Source organism: Pelodiscus sinensis, chromosome 21 (assembly GCF_052426305.1).
Source record: "Pelodiscus sinensis isolate ZL-2025 chromosome 21, ASM5242630v1, whole genome shotgun sequence".
Lineage (NCBI taxonomy): Eukaryota > Metazoa > Chordata > Testudines > Trionychidae > Pelodiscus > Pelodiscus sinensis.
This window is the reverse complement of record NC_143072.1, coordinates 12,827,647-12,850,588: the sequence shown is the minus strand read 5'-3', so window position 1 is coordinate 12,850,588 and position 22,942 is coordinate 12,827,647. Positions and strand designations below refer to the sequence as shown.

Genomic DNA, 22,942 nt, shown 5'->3' with positions numbered 1-22,942 from the left:
GGGCAGGATCACATGATGATTTCCTGTTCTGTTCACTCCCTCTGGGGCATCTGGTACTGGCCACTGTGGGCAGACAGGACACTGGGCTAGATGGACCTTTGGTCTGACCCAGTCTGGCCGCTCTTATGCTCTTCCTATGTTCTTATGTTCTCATGTTCTCTAGGCAGTGTAGAGGCCGCCGGTGACCAGCCAGATCCAAAGGCCAGGGATGCTTGGTGGCAGGATTCTGGTCTGAGTTCTCCTCTAACACGGCCATGGCAGGGCCCCATATTGTCTTGCTAGGAAGCCGTCCCTGGCTCTGGAGTACAAGGAAACTCAACTGCTCCAGCCCAGGTTCTGTAGGAGGATGTTCCAGTGGTCTTGGCCGGCCTTTCCTCCTGCTGCTAGGAATGCCCTGTGCTAAGCTAAGCAACCCACGCTCCAGGCCACAGGCAAAGGGAAGCCAGGGCAGAGGAGGGAAGATGAGTGGGAGCCGCCTCGCACTGGGGCTGAGCCATTCAGGACCATGCCCACCTCGCTGCCCTGCTGGCAGGATGCATTGCTCTTTGCACGCTCGCTGCAGCAGTGCATCACTGCCACCTCTTCAGATCCTTCGAGGGAGGGCTGGTGGGCACAGGACAGCCCCAGAGCAGCAGTCCCAGAGCAGGTTACCAGTAGCCTGCAAAGGAAGGGATCTGGAACCCAAGTGTTTTACCCAAACCAGGCACCCCAGGGTAAATGGGAGGAAGGGAGAGTAGCGGCGAGCCAGCAGATTGGATTTTTGGGGCCTACATCTAATGCTGCCCCCACTTGCAGTGTGATCAGGGGTGGGAAAAAAAAATCTCTTCTGTGCCTCAGTTTCTCCACCTGAGAAATGGGGCTAACAAATCCTTCCCTGGCGTGAAAAGCACTGTGAGCGCCTCAGACGACCCGGGCTACCGCCATGGCGACCGTCAGCCTCACGACTGGCCCTGGAGCAGCAAATCAGGAGCAACACCAGCCAGGCCCTCGGCAACCTCTCTGGCCTTCGGCAGGGGCACTAGCCAGCCTCTAAGAGCTGGGATCCTCCTGCCGGTGCCAGCATCCCCCGCAAGGCAGGAACAGATCAACAGCAGGGAACATCTCACCCTTACCCGCCTTCTCGGCTATGATGGAGAATGCCTGGGATTGGTTGCTGCTGGCCGAAAGATGGAGAGGCAGAGAGAAACCCTGCTGGCTTTATCCTGGGTTCCGGTTTCATGCTCTGGCTAGTGCACCAGAGCCCCTGGGCTGCACAGATGCTTCACCCCATAGAGAGTGGGGTTACGCAGCCTGCCCCCTTTGGCACCCTAATGCCAAAACATTTTCCACGGGCTGCTCGGGGCCCCAGGCTGCTGCTCTGCAGCTCACAGAAGAACAAGCTCCCTTCTGTGTGGTCAGCCCCATGAATCCAGCTGTGGAACAGCAAGAGGTCCAGCCACGTCCCCATTTCAAACGACCCCAGCGCAGCTCACGGTCACTCGCAGCAGAGTTGCCCGCACATACACCAGCTGAGCAGCTCACTCCGGAACTCCGAACACACCCAGACGGCGTGGTGTGGCAGCTAGCGCCCACAGACCCTCGGCCCGCCCTTCTGATGGGCGACACCCCTGTAAAGCCCCAGCAGCTGCATTCAAACCACGGATGCAACTTTGAACCTGCACCCACTGGGGCGGCCCGTTCGCACGGTGACAGTTCAGAATCCAGTTGCTACTGAGGGACCAAGCTGGGATTCACTGCAATGAGCACGCTGGGTTGTTCAGCTCACTTTCAAAAGGCTTTTATTTATTCACACCAAACAATGTCTACGTGGAAAAACCGGGCGATGCCACTCCGTTCTTAACAAAGGAATTCTACAGAGAATTCAGAGTCCTGCGGCGGCCTCTGCCCTTCCCGCCACCCAAAACGAGCGTTTCCCCAGTCTCCCCGCAGGGAAAAGACAAAGCATCAACGACAAACCCCCAGCGGAGTCTCAGAATTCCCCGCCAGGGTCCGAGAATGGGAACAGCCTCCTTGTGAAACATACCCGGCCGAGCGGGGCGACCACAAGTGTCTTGGCTGAGAAGTGGAGCTCTCCGATGGGCCCAAGAAACGCACACGTTTTGATGCTCTACTCCCCAGGGGCGAGCCCCGCAGGCAGGTCGGTGCTAGGCACACAACATCCCTTGACTCCCAGGGGGCTCTGTGCAGCTACAGGGGCAAAGCTGCTGGCTGGAACAGGGGCCTAGATTTCTAATGCACCAACATGCCTACAAATGAATCACCCGGGGGTCACTCCAGCATGGATCAGCTCTGCCTTCCTTAGAAAAGTCAACCTCATTGGTCAACAGTGGTCCGGGCCCTGCTTGTGCTATAATAGTCACGGGGCCACGGCAAGGAGGTGCGTTATCCTGATGGGGACACATGGCCACGGAGACCTGCACGGAGATCTGCTGCCAAGCACGTCTCACACTCACCCACCAACCACCCTCGGATGGCAACAGCCCATTTTAAAAAATGACCTAGGAACTTAGCTCTATTGGCTTTTCAAAAGAGCCTGCCTGACTACTTTCCATCTTTAAGTGCCTAACTACCCTAGGCTCTAAAATATCTAGGGCCCAGATCTTCAAAAGGTATTAAGGCTCCTAACTTCATTGAAACCAATGGGAGTTGGGCACCTCAATACCTCTTGGGCTCTGGCTCCAAGTCTTGTCTGAAAATGTGGTACAGGCACCTCTGAAAATGTTCCCCATGGTCACCTGGGCTGGATGTGGGCTGGCCAGCTGGACCCAGCCACCGCCGCTCGTTTCTCAGCTCCAATGCAGCTCCCAGCAACCGCAGAAAAGCCCGTTCCAGCTGCCAGAGCCGGTGACTCTCCAGAGACTAGCAATGCAGGGCCGGCTCCCCGGTTCTCCGCCTTCTCGGGCGTGTACGTGCGTCTGCAGTTCCCTTAGGAGACCGCGGGGCAGTGATGGGCCTTCTGGCGCTGCTTCCATTCGGAGAGCTTTGGGGGAGAAAAATCGCCCTGCCGGAGGGTTTGCGGGGATGCCCGTGGGCATGCGCTCGGTGCACCGGAGGGAACGGGCGACGCGGGAGGCTCTGGCACATGTTCAGTTAGACGTTGGCCAGCGCCCCGGGGAAATTGCCGGGGGCCAGCGAGGGGCCGCAAGAAGAGCCGTCCGTGGCCGCTACAGCCGTGCTATAGGCAGCAATGTGCAGGTCATGCGGGCGTTCGGCTCCCCCGACGTCAGCGCCCAGGACACACCAGAAGCCTGCCTGCACCGTGCTGCGTGCCGCCAGCACCTGGGACTCCTGCGGCTTGGGCCAGCGTCCGTCTGAAAGAGGAACAAGCAGCCAACCTCAGCTGCCGGCCAGGGCTTGTCCTCCTGCTGCTCTGCCAAAGGACAACAGGGGGCAGGCCCTGGGGCCTGGCCCCTCTGAGCCACATGGCCCGCCCCTGGCTCCTCGTTACCCTGCTTTCACGACAGGCCGGAGGCACCACTGCCAGGCGGCCTGAGTTACTGCTGCTGGTCTGTGAACACCTCCAGGGGGAGCTTTCCCAATTCAGGCTGGGGAGATTCACCTCAGCTGAGCAGGGCCAAGGTCTGGGAAGGGAAGGGCTCTTTAGAACAGGGGTGGGGGCCTTTTGGGGGTCAGGGGCCACTGACTCACAGAAAAGTCAGTCAGGGGCTGCCCACAAGTGAGAAGCAGCCGGGGAAGGGAGGTTGGAGCACCAGGGCATGCTCCCAGTGCTGGGGTGGGGCCCCTGAGCCTCGGGGGCTGGATCCAGGCAAGCCAGGGGCTGTACCTGGCCCCCCAGGCCCGAGGTTCCTCTTTAGAGGCACTAACTGAGGTACGGGGTGGTGAGTGAATTTCCCACTGCCCCCCACACTCACTGCCCCCCACAGTAGGGTTGCCAGATGGTCTCCCAAAAAATACCGGACACGTGGTATTTTTGTCGAGCAAAAAAAAAAAAAAAGGAACGCGGGATAATAAGTACGGACACTCCCCCCCCAGCCACTCCTGCCCCCCCCCCACCCCATTCTGACATGCCCAGAGAGGCCATCGCAACCCCGCCTAACAGCTGGGACTCCCAGGCTGGGAGGCGGGGCCTCCATCCGCGCTAGGAGCCTGTGATTGCATAGAAGCCGGGCAGGGGCGGCTCCTAGCGCCGATTGTGGCCCTGCCTTCCGGCCGCTCCCCCCGCCCCCGCCAGGCTTCCGTCTGGTGCACAGCCGGAAGAATCAGAGAATACCCGACATTGCACATGTCTGGTATTCTCTGATTTTTTTTCCGGACAGAGAGCGCAAATACCCGATTGTCTGGTAGAATACCGGACACCTGGTAACCCTACCCCACAGCCTGTCTCCTTCAGTCTGTGCCCTCTTAGTGTTCACCACCCCCCACAGCCTGTGTCCCTCCCTCCCACACTCTGTCCCTTCCCTCCCCACATTGTTCAGGGCTCCCCTCCCCTCCTTGGAAGCCCCCAGCGAGGGGCTCAGCCAGCAGCCCGGGGACCCAGTGGACCTGGGATTGTGGGGGGCATGCCAGACGGGGGGACACAGGCTGGGGGTAAGGGAAGGGAAGGCGCACAGGGGTCCAAGGCAGCTCCGAGCTCCGTGGCTGCCCTCAGCCCCAGGACTGGCAAGCCTCCTTCCATCCTGCCGAGGACACGTCACTGCCCTGGGTGGAGAGCTGGCACAGCGGGACACACGAGGGACCCTATCCCCCCAAGGACTCACCCACGCTCCACTGGGCGGCCGAGGGCACAGCCGGTCATAGCAGCCCGCAGAGGGCGCCGGCGTCTTCCGAGTGGTCACAGTTGTGCACGTTCCAGCGGATGTGGGAGCAGCGCAGCAGGGAGGGCTCGTCCCCTTTGCACTTGAGGTTGTCGAGGAAGATGTAGCCGGTGCCTTGGCCGTAGCGCGCCTCCCCCCAGGCGGCCCGGGCGCCCCCGCAGCCCAGCTGCCGGCACACCACCTTGACGTCCCGCAGGTCCCAGGCATCATCACACACCGTCCCCCACTGGGACAGGTAGAACAGCTCCACGCGGCCCTCGCAGCGGTGGCTACCATTCACCAGGCGCAGGAAGCCTGCGAGGGGCGCAACAGCGCAGGGTGAGGGGGCCCTGGGGAGGGAGCCAATGCGGGAGCCAACCCAGGGGCCCCCCTACATCCAGACTCCCCCTCCTGTGGCCTATGCCAGGCCGCACTTGGCCCTGGGAGCCAGGGGCCGGCGGTGGAAGCATCTCTAAGGCCTCTGTAGGAGCTGTGGTGTGGAGACGAGAGGGCAGTGGTCCAGAACCAGGGAGCAGCCTCAGGATCCCGGAGCAGTATGGCCCAGTGGATAGAGCATTTGCCGGGGAAGCTAGGAGGCCTGGGTCTTGTTGCCAGCTCAGCCTGGCTGGGTGATTCTGGCCATATCGCTAAGCTTAACCTCCTCCACTCATCTGTCCCACCCCAATATCCTGAGCTTGTGGGGAGTTTGCAAGGTGCTTTGGGACCCAGCGACGGCAGACGCATGGGAAAGAGCCAGCCCTACGATGCCTGCTACCCTGTGTTGCAGTATCACCTCTGATCGCCAGGTCAGCCAACACCTCGGTGGATCAGACTCCTAGGATTGGAAGTCCAGTATCAGAGGGGTAGCCGTGTTAGTCTGAATCTGCAAAAGCGGCGAGGAGTCCTGTGGCACCTTATAGACTAACTGAAGTGCAGGAGCATAAGCTTTCGTGGGCAAAGACCCACTTCATTCACACCTCCAGATCAGCTACTGGAAGTGGGCCTCATCCTCCTTGATTGGATCCACCTCCTCATCTCCAGCCTGATTCTGGCCTGCATATTTATTCCTGCCTCTGGAAATTTTCACTACATGCATCTGACGAAGTGGGTCTTTGCCCACGAAAGCTTATGCTCCAACACTGCAGTTAGTCTATAAGGGTATGTCTACACTACCACCCTAGTTTGAACTAGGGTGGTTAATGTAGGCAACTGGAGTTGCAAATGAAGCCCGGGATTTGAATTGCCCGGGCTTTATTTGTATGTTGCTGGGCGCCGCCATTTTTAAATGTCCGCTAGTTCGGACTCCTTGCCCGCGGCTACACGCGGCACGGACTAGGTAGTTTGGACTAGGCTTCCTATTCCGAACTACCGGTACTCCTCGTGGAACAAGGTGTACCGGTAGTTCGGAATAGGAAGCCTAATCCAAACTACCTAGTCCGTGCCGCGTGTAGCCGCGGGCACGGAGTCCGAACTAGCGGACATTTAAAAATGGCGGTGCCCGGCAATATGCAAATGAAGCCCGGGCAATTCAAATCCCGGGCTTCATTTGCAACTCCGGTTGCCTACATTAACCACCCTAGTTCGAACTAGAGTGGTAGTGTAGACATACCCTAAGGTGCCACAGGACTCCTCGCCGCTAGGACTGGAAGGGCCCTCGAGAGCTCTTCTAGTCCATCCTCACCTGCTTTAGTCTCTGGCTTTGTCCGACACTGGCCCCAGGGGGTTTCCCATGGGAGGACACCCATGGCTGGGTGACGATGGTTGGGGGGTGCTGCTGGCCCCTTGGGGTACCTACCATCCTTGGGTCGAGTTGTGGCTGAGGTTGTGGTTGCAAAAGCATCTTCTCCAGCATGGTCTCCAGACTCACCTGCACCTGCTCCAGCAAAGGAGGGATGAAAAGAACCACGATTAGCCCTCTCTGGTCTCCAGCGCAGCTGTGGGGTGCGAGTGGCGGGGGCCAGGGATCGGGTAGCCCCAGACAGACAGGCAGGGAGAGGAACTGGGCTGCAGGTGGCTCAGGAGTGGTGCATTTAGGAGACAGCGGAAGGGCAAACCTCCCACGAAAGCGGGCACTGAAATGCACACAGGCTGAGGGTGTTACCCCTCCCCAGGCAGTGCCTCTCTGGAATGGAGTCCAGCTGCAAGCCCAGGGACTGGGCCAAATCCAGCCTCCCCCCGGAGCCTGATCCCTCGGCAGTTCTGGGAGCTTGGATCGGATCTGACCCTGTCCCAAGATTTCTATTCTGGGCGAATCCAGAAGCAGGTGGGGCCTGATTGGGCGTATCTGAAATTCCCCAAGAACGTGGGTCACCTGGGATTCCTGCCAGGCGGGGCGGGTACCTCACAGAAAGCCCAGCCCACTCCGGTTCCAGCCCACACGAAACCCGAGCCCCAAATTAAACAGGACGTGATCCAAATGCCCCTGCATGGACCCTCTTCCGCTCGAGTGGCTGAAACTGCAGGAGCTCCCATGGCACTCCTGGGGGGCCCGTTAATCCTCCCTGAGGCCTGCAGAGGCTGGCACAGGTTCACCCTCCCACCCTAGGGCAGCCCCCGGTCGGGCTAGCATTGGAGGGGGGCGCAGGGGCGGGCGCGTGGGCAGGAGGTGCTGCATCCGCACGCATCCCACCTCTGCAGATGACGCCGGCGTCCTCGTGGTGCCCGCAGTTGTGCTGACCCCAGCCCAGGTGAAAGCAGTTCGCCAGGTCGGCCTCCCGGCCGGCACAATCCACATTGTCCAGCAGGACGGGCCCGGTGCCGTAACCGAAATAGCCCAGGATGGTGGCCGCCACCGCCGCCCCACAGCCCATCTGCCGGCAGACCACCTGGGCGTTGGGGAAATCCCAGTCGTCGTCACACACCGTGCCCCAGGTGCCCTGGTACCGAACCTCCACCCGGCCCTGGCAGCTGCTATTGCCGTTCACCAGCCTGACGCTGCCACCTGTTGGTCAGACCCGGAGAGAGACGGCGAGAGAGTGAGAGACGCTGGCGGAGGCAGATGGTGCCAGGGAGGGAGACGGGCACGTGCCCAAGTGCCGCCCCATACTCTGCAACCACCCTCACCTCTGAACCAGGCAGACTACAGGTCCCTGCATGCATTGCTCCCTTTGCGGCTCCAGATAGAGCGTGGCATGCTGGGACTCGTAGTTTCTCCTGGCTACGCCACCAGGGTGCTCTGTTGGGTAGAGCAGGGGCCGAGTTAACGCCGCTGGGGGCGACAGCCCCATTCATATGAGCCCAGGGGCGGCGGGTCTAAGAGGCTAGGGAAGGCAATGCCTTTCCAAAATGGCAGCCTGGCCCCACCCACACTCTGCCCCCCCCCCCCCCGAGCTCTGCCCCCCTTCAGTGTGTCTCCCTCAGGGCTGCCTGGGATTCAGCCCTGCCACGGCTGGGCCGTGTCACCAGCTTGCCAGGGGCTGTGCGCCACCCTCCCTCCCTCCCCATAGTGCTCTGCCTGGATCCAGGGAAGGCTGGAGCTGTGCACCCCCTGCTGGGGGAGGGGTGGCCTGCCCCTACATCGGGGCGGGAGGGGGGGCTCTTGGCTCCCACAAGCAGCCCTAGGTTCACCCCCTTCCCGTGTATGGCCCACGGGCCCTTGAGGCTTTCATTCGGCCCAGGGCAGCCCAGTGCAGGCATGTGGCTGCCCTGGCTTTGCAGAGACCCTGGAGGAGCCCTGGGCAGTCCAGAGCCAGGGCCCGCCTGCAGGGAACATGCTCACTTACTTCTCTTGCCCGCCGCCACGAGGGCCACCGTGCTCACTTCCGTCTCCGGCGAGGGCTGAGCTCTGCCTTCTGTGACTGCAAAGACAAGCGTGGGCATGGGGCACCAGGGCAGCTCCAAAACTGACTACCCGCTGGAAGGCTGGAGCTGCGGCATGGCAGCCCCAGCTCCCAGCTACAAGGGAGGGCCAGGGCCAAAGCCACAGCATGGCAGCCCTGGCCCTCCAGATGGCCAGGAAAGATTGGCAGAAGGGGCGGGACTGGGGCTTGCCATGTCCAGCTGGTCCTTCACCCCCCACCCTCACCCGCAATGGCAGCACACACCAGGCAATCTCATGCCCACAGGATACAGGGTCTGACAGGGCTCCTGGGCACAAGGCACCCCGGATTGGTGGCGGCCCCCTTGGATACTGGGGTGGAGGGATTCTTTTTGCAAGCCAGCGCTCTGTGCCCTGAAACAGGACTCCATGAATCGCAACCACAGGCGCCTCGTTGTCTTGCCTCCCAGCCCCGGCCCTCCGCGCCAGCATGCCAATGGCAGTCGCAGCAGAATCAGAGCCCGAGGGAAAGCAAGCACGTGGCCAGCTGTGCAGGGTACGGCCAAATTCCGGCTCCCAGAGCTCTGGAGACATGTGCAGCCCCCGCGATCCTGCTGCTGGGCCCTCCCCGTGCTGTGGATGGAGCAAAGCCCTGCACAGCCCAGGGGCCACTCTGGACTGCACTGAATTCTTGGCAGCCCAGCCGGGAGGCAGGCCTGTCCCTTGGCGTCTCTCCTGATGACCCCAGGGCAGAAGGTGAGTTGGGAGCTTGGAAGAGGGAGTCGGAGCCCTGCTTTCCCAGGGCGGGCAGCTGGGCCAGGAAGGAGAGCGAGCTGGTTCGGATCACAGCTGTGTCCTCCACGGGATGATGTTTCAGGGTAGCGGCTCTGATCAAAGCCCCAGCCTTGGGGCTGTAGATCTTCTCATGGATCATCCATCAGGAGCAGGGCCGGATTAAGGCATGGGCTAGCCGGGCAGCTGCCCGGGGTGCCAACCTATGGGGGGGCGCCTGATGGCAGTTGAAAGGGGCGCACAGCACCCCTTACAGCTGCCATCAGGTGCCGCATGCCCAGCTCCGGGATCGCGGGCTGCAGCAGCTCCCAGCGGCCACCCTGCAGCGGCCACCCGGGGCGGGGGCCACGTTAACCCCCGCAGCGCCGGCCAGCAGCGCCCTTCCCTCCGCGGCCGCGGGGCCCTGCACGGCCAGGTTTGGCCTGCCTTAGGCAGCCCCGGGCTGCGTGCCAGCGGCAGTAACCGGGCTGGGCTGGGCTGGGCTGGGCCGGGCACATGCGTCCTGCTGCCACCAGCTCCATGCTCCCTCCCCCAAGCACCAGCGCAGGAGCGGGGCCGCGCATGCACCCTCCCCCAACCCGGGGCGCAATTAAACTGTCTGCCCAGGGTGCTGGAATGGCTCGGTCCGGCCCTGATCAGAAGAGCCCTGCGGCTGGGGGGATGGGCCCTGCGGGCAGCACTGGCCTACCTGTGGCAGTGTCAGTGAGCGAGTCTCCGTAGTCCCAGCCGGCCAAGGTGGTGAACGGTGTGAGCGTTGAAACCCGCAGCCCTGCAGGGACACACGGAGGGGCGGGGTCACATGACCAGTGGCCATAGTTTTGTCCACACTAAGCCATTGCAAGAGGATGGGCAGCCAGAAGGGAGCCCGAACAGAGACAGGTGTCAGTCATCCACACTCCTCCAGCCGTTCCGTGCAGCTTCTGCTTCAGACCCCCGCTGGTGCCGGGACCACGCACGGTCAGAGCTTCGCGTCCTGGTAACCACCAGCTGGGATCAGCGGGCGCAACACGAAGGATTCGATGTTGATTGGGAAAGCCACGAACCCTCCATTTTGCCGCACACGCCCTAGCTGCTGAATAGTCATCGAAGCGTGCTGGGTGGGATAATGCCGAAAAGCCACCTGGGGGCTCGCTGGAGTTTGATTTAAGACAATTTACTTGGTTTGTGCTGACCTGTGATATTGACAATTTGGATTCTAACAGCTCAAAAGCTTTTAACCTTTGGAATCTCAATGCCTCCTGTTATTAAACAATTATTCGCCCCCCTCCTATTGTCTGACCCCAGCAATTTAAACGTAAGAACGTAAGAGCGGCCAGACTGGGTCAGACCAAAGGTCCAGCTAGCCCAGGGTCCATCTTCCGACAGTGGCCAATACCGGTGCCCCAGAGGGAGGGAACACAACAGGGAATCGTCAAGTGATCCCTCCCCTGTCGCCCATTCCCAGATTCTCATAAACAGAGGCTGGGGACACCATTCCTGCCCGTCCCGGCTAATAGCCATGGATGGGCCTGTGCTCCATGAATGTATCTAGCTCTTTTTTGAACCCTGTTAACGTCCTGGTCCCGGTTAAATTTCCTGCCACTGTGAACATTAAAAATTGATACAAATTTTAGGAAGTGCTTAAAAGCCAGGGTTTGGGGCAAATTTCAATTAAAATATTAAAAACAAACCTCCGTATTAGGAGTCGATATGGTAAGAAAAAGAACACTGGAATTCTGCCATGCCCAGTTACCCAGCTCCCCGGGTCTGGGGGGTGTTACTGCTAGTCCTCAGTCTGGTGCATTAGCCCACGCTGGAGATGCGGGCCTTCTGTTCTGGAGGTCCCCCACCAGACTTTTAGCGGCCCTGTGCTGACCAAAAGTGCCAGGGTTCTTTTTGACTGGGTGCCCCCAGCAGCCCTATTGGAGCATAGTGACAGTGACACCACAGCACTCCTCCCGTTCTGTCCTGTCGTGGGGCTCCAGCCAGTGGGTCAGGACTCTGCCCTGCCTTGCCGCCAATCTAGCCTTCATTAGCATCTCCCCTTGAGGTTCGGTTCTCCCAGCTGGGCCTCCCCCATGCTGCTGCCCCCACTGGGAACAGCCGACCCACGGGGCTGCCCCCGTCCTAATGAGCCGGCCCACGGGGCTGCCCAGCCCAGCGCTCCCTTCTCCCTGGCTCTCAGGACAATGGCTGGTTAGGCAAGAAAGGAACCACCTGGGAAAATTGCTCATTTTGCGCCCAGCAGCCTCTTTGTTAGTTAATCGCTGGGCACGCAGGGCTCCAGGCATTAGCTGCGATAATGAGGGAATTCAAGGGGATTATTAACATTATAAATGGGAGTCAGCAGACAAGGACCGAAAGACAATCGAAAGTGGGGAAGGGAGGGAGGCTGGGGATGGCTGGGTGCCCAGCCGCCGACAGCCAATCACTCACTTCCTGACCAAGGCAGCTTGGTTTCCACCGGAGCCGGGAAATCGCAGGCAGCCAGAGTCATTTCCCTGCAAATTGCTGCTCTGACTAGCCGCAGCCTCTCTCGCCATTACATCCTCTCCATCTCCGGGTTTCAGCCTAGCTGGCAATGCGGAAGGATGGTCCAGTGGCTCGGGGACTAGTTTAGGCCTTGTGAGCCCTACTTTCAAATCCCTCTTCTGCTACAAACTCCCCGTGTGACCTTGGGCAAGTCACTTAGCCTCTCTCTACCTGATAATGGGATATCAGCTTTGCACCACCTCTCTGGTGTGCTGGGGGAGATTATTCAGCCATCAGATCCTGCAGCTTTGGGGGCCACGGAAGCACCTCAGGGCACATCTGCACTGCACAATTAAGTCACCCAAACATACAGGCCTACAGCCACCACCGTGATTATATCACTTGCACGTCTACACTTTGTTTCTTGTGTCGGCTGTGCCCAGCCTGGCCAGGAGTGCTCACACTGACCGAACTGTCCGTTAGGGCATCGTGGGGCAGCTTCTGAGAGCCAGCTAGAATTGCCAGGCTGTGCCCACACAACACTGTCGACCTAACGACGTCTACCTGAGGGGAGGGGGCGGAGTTAGGAAGTTGGCGTAGCCAGTGAACTAGAACGGGTGTGAAATGTCAGTGTAGACAATAACAGGGGGGCTGAGGAGAGACCAGGCATAGCTAAATAGGCCACACCTGAGGGGAGGCCAAAAAAGGGCTTTTCCAGGCTTGTGCTGAGCTGTCTCTGGATGGGGGAGGGAGGCAACATGCTGGTCCACGTGCCCCCCCCTCCACAGGGGCCATGGCTGTGCCGGTCCACCTGCCGGTCCAACGTGCTGGTCCATGTGCCCCCCCCCCCGGGCTGTGGCTGTGCCAGTCCACGTGCCCCCCGCTCCACAGGGGCCAACATGCGCCCCCTCCATGTGCACCCCATCCAGAGGGGCCATGGCTCAGCCCCGGGTGGGTCAGCCAAGATGGCAGCTGTTCCCATGGGGCTTTGCTCCCCTACCTGTGCAGACGACCCCAGCGTCCTCGTGGTGCCCGCAGTTGTGGATGCCCCAGCCAAGGCTGTAGCAGGCCGCCAGGCGGGACTCGCTGCCCTCGCAGTTCACGTTGTCCAGCAGGATGCGCCCCGTGCCGTAGCCGAAGTAGGCGTTGCTTTTGTGCTCCAGGGCCTGGCCGCAGCCCGTCTGCCGGCACACCACGCTGGCGTCGCTCAGGCCCCAGTCGTCATCGCACACCGTGCCCCAGGTCCCCTGGTAGAATATCTCCACCCGGCCCCGGCAGGGGTCTGCGCCGCTCACCAGCCGGATGCTGCCGTCGCCTGCACAGGGGCAGCCAGGTTAGCATCAGGGCTCTCCTCAGGGGAGCTGCCGCAGAGCGGCCATGGGAACAGGGCGCTGCGGGCCAGTAGGGCAGTGCGGGCCGGCAGCCGGGCTGACAGGGCAGTGCAGGCCAGCAGGGAGGTGCAGCCTGGCAGCCAGGCCAACAGGGCAGTGCAGGCCATCAGGGAGGTGCAGCCTGGCAGCCAGGCCGACAGGGCAGTGCAGGCCATCAGGGAGGTGCAGCCTGGCAGCCAGGCCGACAGAGCAGTGCAGGCCAGCAGGGAGGTGCAGCCTGGCAGCCAGGCCTACAGGGCAGTGCAGGCCAGCAGGGAGGTGCAGCCTGGCAGCCAGGCCTACAGGGCAGTGCAGGCCAGCAGGGAGGTGCAGCCTGGCAGCCAGGCCGACAGAGCAGTGCAGGCCAGCAGGGAGGTGCAGCCTGGCAGCCAGGCCGACAGAGCAGTGCAGGCCAGCAGGGAGGTGCAGCCTGGCAGCCAGGCCGACAGGGCAGTGCAGGCCAGCAGGGAGGTGCAGCCTGGCAGCCAGGCCGACAGGGCAGTGCAGGCCATCAGGGAGGTGCAGCCTGGCAGCCAGGCCGACAGAGCAGTGCAGGCCATCAGGGAGGTGCAGCCTGGCAGCCAGGCCGACAGGGCAGTGCAGGCCAGCAGGGAGGTGCAGCCTGGCAGCCAGGCCGACAGGGCAGTGCAGGCCAGCAGGGAGGTGCAGCCTGGCAGCCAGGCCGACAGGGCAGTGCAGGCCAGCAGGGAGGTGCAGCCTGGCAGCCAGGCCGACAGGGCAGTGCAGGCCATCAGGGAGGTGCAGCCTGGCAGCCAGGCCGACAGAGCAGTGCAGGCCAGCAGCCGTACCAGTGAGAGACGTGTAGCCAGTGCAGCACCCCGAAGCAGCGGAAGGTGTGGCCGCCAGCCCTTCTCTCGCCCACAGCCCTGCCACACTAGGGCTTCTCCGTCTGGGCAGCAGCCCCACCGGATGACAGGGCTGGTGGCCCAGCCTTCTCCTTTCCTTGATGCAGTGCAGGGCTCTTTCAGGAACCCCAACAGGGAAAGGAGCAGGACACCGGCATCTCCTCCAGTGCGGGTCTACCGCCCCAGCCTTTCCACACAGCTGCTCTCTGGGGTCTCCCAGCAGCCCCGTTGGACAGCCGGGCAGGGGGGCTGGCACTGGGCGGCAGTGCAGCCATGCCAGAGGAGCTGCCCCATTTCCTTTCCCTGCGGCCGGTGCGATGTCTTCAGAGCAGTGGGAGGAGGAGAGAGCCCCAGGTAAGGGGGGATGGAACAGGGGAGGGGAGAAGGGGAGAGCATGGGGCCCCGGTGTGAGGATGGGAATTATGTGCTGGGTCATGTGAGGTGGTCACGTGTGGGTCCCCCCCATTAGCTGCTGCCTCCCCCACTGCGGCAGGGTCACTGGCCATGAGCCCACAGGAGTGACAAGAGCAGGCCATGCCGTGAGGGTTGTGGGGTGAGGGAGCAGGCAACTGGACACAAGTTTGCACGTGGCAGCAGCAGGCCGTGGAGCTGGGGCGGTCCGTCTCCGCGCAGCGAGACCCCCTCTGTCCAGCCACTGCTCTGAGCAGCCCCCGGCAGCCCGCTGCACTTCCCTTAGCCTTGCTCTCATGCACGCCAAGTGGGGGGGTCTGGGGAGACGCTGTGTGCTGCTTGGGCACCTTGGCCCAGCCCTGGAGGAAATGAAGGTGGGGGGGAGAGGGGAATGTGAGGTACAAGAAGCCCATCCCCCCACACTTACTCTTTCCCTTCTGCAGGGAGGCTGTGGCCGTCCGGCTGGTGGGCCCTTTGCTTGCTCGGGTGGGGGAGAGCTCTGAAAAGAGAACCAGAGGCAGGCTGGGCCTCAGCGCAGCTTTCCCACACGCCTGTACTCCCTGCCCCTGCTGCACACCCAGAGCCCAGCGCCTGGAACCCAGAGGAGAGCAGCCATGTGAGACGCTGGGTAGAAAACCAGCAAATAGCAGGAGACCCCTGAGAAGGGTATTGGGCTGCGTTAATAGGAACGTTGCCAGCAGGTTTAGGGAAGTGATTGTTCCTCTCTCTTCTGCGTTGGGGAGGCCACAGCTGGAATGTTGTGTCCGATTCTGGGCCCCCCATTACACAAAGGATGTGGACGCATTGGAGAGAGTCCAGTGAAGGGCAATGAAAAACAGCGACGGATTTAGGGCAGGGAGAGCGGGGCGGCTGCCCCGGGCCCCGCGCTTCCCGAGGCCCCGCACATGCGCCATGTCAAAGGGGGGACCCTGCAAAATTTCGCTGCCTGGGGCCCCGCGGTGCTGCCCTGGGCCCCATGGCACTCTCATCCGCCCCTGATGAAAAAGATTAGGTGGCTGGAGCACATGACCTACGAGGAGCGGCAGAGGGAGTTGGGCTTGTTTAGTCTGCAGAAGAGAAGAGTGAGGGGGGATTTGATAGCAGCCTTCAACTCCCTGAAGGGGAGATGGAGAGAGGCTGTTCTCAGTGGTGGCAGAGGACAGAATGAGGAGCAATGGTCTCAAGTGGCAGGGGGAAGTCTAGGTTGGAGGTTAGGAAAAACTCTTTCCCTAGGCGGGTGGGTTCCCTAAGGAGAGGGTGAAATCTCATCCCTAAAGGTTTTTAAGTCCCGGCTTGACACAGCCCTGGATGGGACGATTGAGTTGGGGTTGGTCCTGCTTTGGGCCAGGGGCTGGACTTGGTGACTCTTGAGGGCTCTGCCAGCAGAGCAGCACAGCCCACGGGGCACCAGTGCCCACAGCCAGTGGGGCAGGGAAGCTGGTGGGAGGGGCCGGAGCTCATGGGGCAGTGGAGCTGACAGAGCCACCAGGATCTTCAGTGGAGCTGCCACAGCTCGCGGAGCCGGCAGACTGGACAGAGGAGCCCAGTAGAGAGTCTGGCACCCCCCTCCCAGGCCTCTCCTGGTCCGGCAAACTCCCTTGTCCAGGACAGGTCAGGTCCTGAGGGTGCCAGACCAGAGAGGTCCAACCTGTATCGTTCTTGAAGCTAGCTAGCTCCAGATTATCTCAGGTATGTCTACATGCTCTGCCCTCGCATTGGATTGCAGTACAGACCTAATCTAAGGGGGGGCGGTGTCAGAGAGCTGACAGATGGGAATGCGGAGCCACGGGCCAGGGTGGAGTGAGAGCAAAGGGCAGCGGAGAAAGGGAAAACATGGAGGGAGACCTGAGCCAGGCCCTAGGAAAGATTCATGCTCTTGGCCCATCCCTAGTGATTCAATCCCTGACAGCTCAGCCCTGCGGCACCCTCTCCCCCCGGAGCCCAGAAGCCGGGGGGAGCTCAGCCCCCCCCTCTGGATGGAAGCCCCATGAGCCAGTCCCAAGAGGGAGTGGAAATAAGAGGCCGCTTGGGCCTAGTGGGTGAGTCTGAAGACACCCAGTCACTGGACGCCGTGTGACCCCCATCACGGCCCCCCGCCCCCGCTGCTGGATGGAACCAAACCTTTTTACCGTTACAGGTGACGGCCACATCCTCGTAGTGGTAACAGTTGTGGATGCCCCAGCCACGGCTCCCGCACTCACTCAGGGCCACCTCCCTCCCTTTGCAGTCCACGTTGTCCAGGAAAATGGGCCCCCGGCCGTGGCCGAAGGTCAGGGTGGCCGGCATGGCGATGGCGTGGCCGCAGCCGAGCTGGCGGCACACCACGTTGGCGTCCACCAGGTCCCAGTCGTCATCACACACCGTCCCCCAGGAGCCATTGTAGAGGATCTCCACGCGCCCCTGGCACCGGCTCCGCCCATTCACCAGCTGCACCTCTGCAAGGAGGAAGGTCACAGTGAGACAAGTAACCTGTGAAGCAATGAACACATCACGACCCCTGGGGCCAGCAACAGGTTTGCGCCTATGGCCTTCCAAATCCCAGACTGCTACCACATAAGCAAAGGGAGCAGCTCCATTAGTTGATACCAGTAGTAGGTTGTTGTCCAGCTGGCATTTGCTTTGATTCTCATGAGTGGGTGTCTATCTGTTTCAGCGAAGCCAAGGGCCATGAATACATCTTTGCACCGGACACCTTCATTGGTCACCTTGAAAGCTCTTGTTGGGTTAGGGAATTGTCCAATGAGAGAAGAGAAATGCAATCATGTGACTTGGATGATCTGACACCTGGTCCAGGTAGCAAATTGCTAATACTCACAGCAAAACCACCCCTGGCTAATGCCTGGGCTGAAATCAGCCCCACACAAATGACCTGTCACTTAATCAGATAACAGAACACACGTCTGTATAAATGATGCTGCTTGTCTCACCGAATCAGTCCGTCATTCCCCAGAACCACGGGCGCCCAGCCCTAGGCACTGCCCATCAGAGATGGCATGGAGCAAGCTCAGGAAGCTGCAAATACCCCTATGGCTTCCAGCAGTAAAGAGAACCCGTCATGAAACGGTTATTTTGCCTCTGCAACAAACGTGAAGGGTTCGTCCAAATTTTCATTTTAAACCCTTCCCCCGTCCAAAGCAAAGCGCAACATTTCATCCCCCTCCCCCCTCCCATACCTTCATTTCTGACAAAAATCCCATTTTTCAGGCACAAAACGCCTTGTCCAAACACAGTTCTCAATAAGGTCTCACCTGGGAGTGACAACGGAGCCGAATCGGAGGCGCAGCCTGAAATGGAGAAGGAAAAGGATCAAACATCCCTTGATGTGGCAGAAGAACACAGGCAGGAAAGGGTTACTGGATACGGGCTATCAGAGCTGAACCAGAACATCTTAGGGTCCGTCTACACAGCAGCATTATTTTGGAATAACTGGTGTTATTCTGAAGTAACAAAGAGCCTGTCTACACTGCAAGCCGTTATTTCGAAGTCATATCGAGCTGGAGGACTTCTTACTCGACTCCTGTCACCGTCATTTCACGAGGAGGAAGGGAAGTCAGGGGAAGAGAGCTCTTCCTTCCACTTCCTGCTGTGCAGACAGCGCGAAAGGCCAAATTAATCATTTCAACTTCAGGGGCAGCCCGTGAGCCTAGGCAGACTAGGCAATCACCTAGGGCGCTGCTGGCCCAGGGTGCCCGATGATGACATCATGGGGCACCCGGGCACCCGATGATGACGTCACGGCCATTGATGGCCGTGCAGGTGGGGGCGCTGATCGCGCCTTCCACCTGGGGCACCAGCTGCCACAGCTGGCTTCAGACTGCTCCTGTTCAACTTAAGCTACGCAATTGACGTAGCTGAAGTAGCGTAGCTTAATTTGGCTTTCACCCTGCAGTGTAGACATGCCCGTAGGGAGCAGCATGAGAGCTAAGGGGGAGGATTTAGTTCATTAAGCAACAGGTATAACGCACATCCCAAGCCCAGCAGGGCCTTTCACGCTTCTCAGTTAAGTAGCTGGATTCCCTTCCATGCCAGGCAGGGTTTCAGATGAGCTGCTGAGGTCATAAGTCACCCCTCTGGATCTTGACTACCACTGTTGAGATCTATGGACTGTCACAGATTAAAGGGGAAACATTTTAGGGAGGCCTTTGTTAGCATCGTGGCCACATTTCACTGATCATACTGAAATCCACGTGACTTCCCAGAAGCTTCTACCCAAAAGGAACTGTGTCGTGTGGTTCCACGCAGCTATTTGTGTACTAGCACTTGGACCGCAGTAGCAGAACTGTCCTGGCTGCTGTGGCGTGTGGAGCCTTGAGATTAATGGACCAGAAGCAGGTGGGGAGGAGGGAAAGCAACTAGCAGTGAGTGGAGAGGTGTTATCCTAGCTCCTGGGACTTGCCTGATTATGCAGAGCAGGGTGAAATTCTGACCCAGCGCAGAACCTACACGGGCTGCAAGTTGCCCCCAGCCATGCGGGGAGTCAGAGATAGACTGCAGTTCTCCTGATTCCTCGCCATATGCTTTAACTGCTAGGCAACACCGCCCTGTGTGGGCTGTATGATTTCACCCGAGGCTGTGAGATTCGGCCAGTGGGCTGAGCTGCCAAAAGGCTTTTAAAAAGACAGTGCAGGCAAACACACCCAGCCAGCTGGGGGTGCTTGGGGCAGGCAAGTGCCACCCCGTTGCTGGGACATACGTGGTCACACTGAAGTTAATGATTATGGTGAGGCCAGGTGTTCATCCAGTAGGAGGCGCACTTCCTACTGGTTCACCAGCCAACTCCCATGGCATCTTGCCTTCCTTGGGCTGTCTTCTCTCCTGGTGCTTAAAGAACCAGCCTAGGGCAGCTGCTGAACTCACATCCACAGTGGCATGGCTGGTATACCCTCCTGGTACGCTGTATTCCATCCTGCCTAGCCACAGTCGGGTCACGGACATTGCTATCCCAGAACTTGGGTCTATAGACTTGGGGGTCACACTATGGCACTAAAGACTGCCATGCAGACGTCCCCATCTGGGCTGGAGCTCGGGGTCTGGCACCCACCCCCCTCCCTGGGTGTCCTATCTCAAGGTCCAGTCCGAACGGGAGCAACTGCACTTCAGCCCGAGCCCAAGTCTGTACACCCAGGCTCTGAGCCACTCCATGCAGGACCTAGCTCGTGCCTGGTGAAATTTGGCATGTTTTGCAATTGGACTGGAAAAAAGGATGATCCAGTGACCCCAACACATTTGGCAAATGCGTCTTGGTTTGGCTGAGTTTTTCATCTCAGGGGGGAAAAAGGCGAAATGTTCCGACATTTTTAAGGAAACGCAGTTTGAAAGCACTTTTTGGTGCAATATTTCCTTTGCTTTTATGTAAAAAAACCCATGCCACCTCCCCCAAATGCTCAACATTAGAAGCCAATTTATTCTGACCCCAAACTACCTCCCCAGCACTACTTTTAAGTTTCCTGAACATTTCAGGAGTTGGTTGCCAAGCCCCCCGAATGTTTTTTCCAGAAGTGCCAGTGAGCCACAAATCCAGTGATTTGCCCAGCTCTTTCCCTAACACCGGCTGGAAGGGTGGGTCGCAGATGGGCCCCACCCTGGGCTGGCATGGCTCATATTTACTAGCAGAACAGGAGAGACAGAATGTTGGCTCCAGGTGGTTTGATCAAAGTTGGGAGGAACAACTGTGTGCCCAGCTAGTGAGGAGAGGAGCCTGAGCTCTACCTCCTCCAGCTCTGCCTAGGAGCTGCCTCCTGGCTCATCCTAAATAGCCCCATTGGATCGGGTGAGCAGCCAAAGCTAACCTGGCCCTCCGGCTGGAGTGACGTGACCATGGCTGTGATCACCGCTGCAGCACATGCAGCTCTACACAGAGCTCTAGGAGGGTGGTTGGGAAAGGCTGGAGAAGCAGCAGCAATGATAGGACAGATGTCCCTGGGGTGCTGAGGTTCCGTGTCACGGCCTGGGGTGGTGCATGCTGTTCCATGCACGGGCGTCCTGCCAGACAGGTAGCTAATGCTGTCACTTGGACACAAAGCAGCCGGAGCTGTGACTGCAGCAAATGTCTCCTTGTATCCTCTGGGCGCAGGGAATGCCAGACTTTTCTCCACCCCAATGGGACCTGATTCCCCATTGCCCTATACACTGCGTCACTCACGCCTCTGCCAGCCATCCCCTGCTGAATTGTTAGCAGTTTACAGCCCCTTTATGCTGGTGTCAATGATGACAAAGAGAATTGGGCCAGTGATGGGCAGAAAAGTAGCAAGGGTGTTATGCACCTGGGGGCAAAGGCAAAATTTGCACTTTCCTTTTGCCGCCACCGCGCGGCGGGGCCTGGAACCTGGAGCACAGCTGAGCCCAACCCTGGGAGGAGGGAGGGAAAGCTTGTACTGTGTCTTCCCCCACCCCCTTCAGTTTCAGGCCAGGCCCCTGAACACACTAACCCACCGGTGGAGATGGAGGAGGGTCAGGCTGGGGGAGGAGAGGTGGGGAGAAAGCTCCAGTCGCCGGCAACGGGTGGAGAAGGAGCAGGTGAGCTGAGAGATGATGGGGAGCAGAAAGGGATTAAATTAACGCCCCCCTAGCATGGAGCCTGGAGGCAACTGCCCCCCTCCCCTCGTTACTCCACTGGTGATCGGTGCTAGGCAAAAGCCCAGTGCAACAAACCCAGGAGACACTGGTCCCCTTAAGAAGAAAGGATCAACAGGGCAGGAGCCATGGACCAGCCACAAGTTACCAACACACAGCCAGATTCTGCAGTGTCCAGGCATTTGCATGGCAAAGTGGAGTAAAATGCTCTGCACTTCAAATCCCTGTTGTATTGGTGTAAGGCTATGTCTAGACTGCAGGCTTCTTTCAGAAGAAGCTTTTCCAGAAGAGATCTTCTGGAAAAACGTCTTCTGAAAAAGAGCATCCCCACTGCAATAGTTCATTGAAAAAGCCATCTGCTTTTTTGAAAGAGAGCGTCCACATTGAATGGACGCTCTCTCACATTTAAGCTGTGATTGCTATGGACGGAGTGGTGACCCAGGCACCTGTGTTTTTTCCTCTTCTTTTGAAAGAACTCCCTCTTCCCCGTCCACACATGCCTTTTTCAGAAAGAGCTCTTTCGGAACAGGGCTTCTTCCTCGTAGAATGAGGATTACTAATGTCGGAAAAACCCCTCTGTTCCTTCCATTTATTTTCAAAAGAACACGATTGCAGTGTGGACGTAACTCAAGTTTTTTTTTTAAATGGCTGTTTTTTAAAAAAATAACTCTGGAGTTTAGACATACCCTAAGTGACTGCACAAGGACTCAGGCTACAGGTTCTGCTGTCAAGTAATGACACAGAACATCTGGCCTAAGCAGGGAGCCCAAAGACCTGCCACATTGGAGATCTGCTCCCCTGTCTGCCCACGGTCCTCAGCAGGGACAGTTGGGCTGAGTCCCGGGAGAGAAGATGCCCATTATAAAACCCAAATGCCTGGATGTAGCTGGAGACTGAGGGGAGAAGCGATGGGGGAAATGCAGGCAAGAATCCTATTCCAGTAACTAATCCTCTCTGGGAAATGGGAACGAAGGTGCTGTCCCAGAAATATGACTTCTCAGTGGGTGTTTATCCCTATATGCAGTGTAGGGGGGTCCCTGTGGACCGGAGGGGAGCAGGGGCTGCAGAAGGGAGAGGCTGGGGCACTTCGTTTATTTTCCTAATCAAACAAAAGGCTTGTCATGGACCCAGGCGGCACCAGCGGGCAGACAAAGCAGGGGACGTGCATTTGCTCGGACGGCCTGTCCCTTCTTTCGGCTCAACCCACAGGGCTGGATCTTCAGCTCGGGTTACTGGGGCTGTTCTCCCCAAAGCAAGAGGGAGATGACAGGTGACGTGAACCGAGGAGCGGGCTCACCGAGGGCCGCCCCACATTTGGCTCGTGCAATGTCGCCAGCTCTGGCAATTCTATGAGGAGTCTTGTGATACCTGGGGCTTTCCTTAAAGCCTCATCTCCTGCAGTCTTGTGAGTAGGGGAGAATCTCAGCTGTGAAAAAAGTGGACTTCTAGCCCCCTCCCCACCCTGGCCACTGAGAGAAGCTGATCCGCTGACCCACAGACGGCTCAAAAGGCAGAGGGAACATAAACAGACACCGACATTTTTTTAAAACCATCTCCTTGTTTTAATGCCAGTGGTGGGATTTCAGATGAGGCCATGGGGCGAGCCATGTTGCGTGTGCCACTTGAGGTGGCAGTCCGGCAGGTGAGGCTGTGGTGGGCGGGGGGTCATTTGAGCTACTCCTCCTTGAGGAATTGCTCTTCACTGCTAGGATTGCCAGGTGTCTGGTTTTGCACCAGACAATCCAGCATTTGAGCTTTCTGTTCGGGAAACAAATTGAGAAAATATAAACAAGAAAATACAAATGTCCGGTATTTTCTAAATAAGATGTAATGTCGATTGTGATGGAATGTCAAGTGTGTCCGATATTTTTGTTGAAACCATCTGGCAACCCTATTCACTGCCCAGCCCGGCTGCTGCTCTGCAAAGGCCGAGAGACTGCAGTACCTCAGGTCAGGCCTGTGCTTAAA

The 22,942-nt window shown here is 59.0% G+C and overlaps 1 protein-coding gene across 1 annotated transcript; it reads right to left on the bottom strand.

Annotated features, from left to right (window-relative positions):
* Positions 1-3,174: 3,174 nt before the first annotated feature.
* SSC4D (scavenger receptor cysteine rich family member with 4 domains) lies at positions 3,175-17,598 on the bottom strand. Its single transcript, XM_089772044.1, has 10 exons — positions 17,575-17,598; positions 16,531-16,870; positions 14,829-14,900; positions 12,755-13,069; positions 9,992-10,072; positions 8,477-8,551; positions 7,384-7,695; positions 6,550-6,627; positions 4,719-5,069; positions 3,175-3,311 (listed from the first exon to the last, which is right to left on the bottom strand). Exons 1-9 carry the CDS (start codon positions 17,596-17,598, stop codon positions 4,753-4,755), a joined length of 1,614 nt encoding a protein of 537 aa, XP_089628170.1. The 3' UTR covers positions 3,175-3,311; positions 4,719-4,752.
* Positions 17,599-22,942: the final 5,344 nt, after the last annotated feature.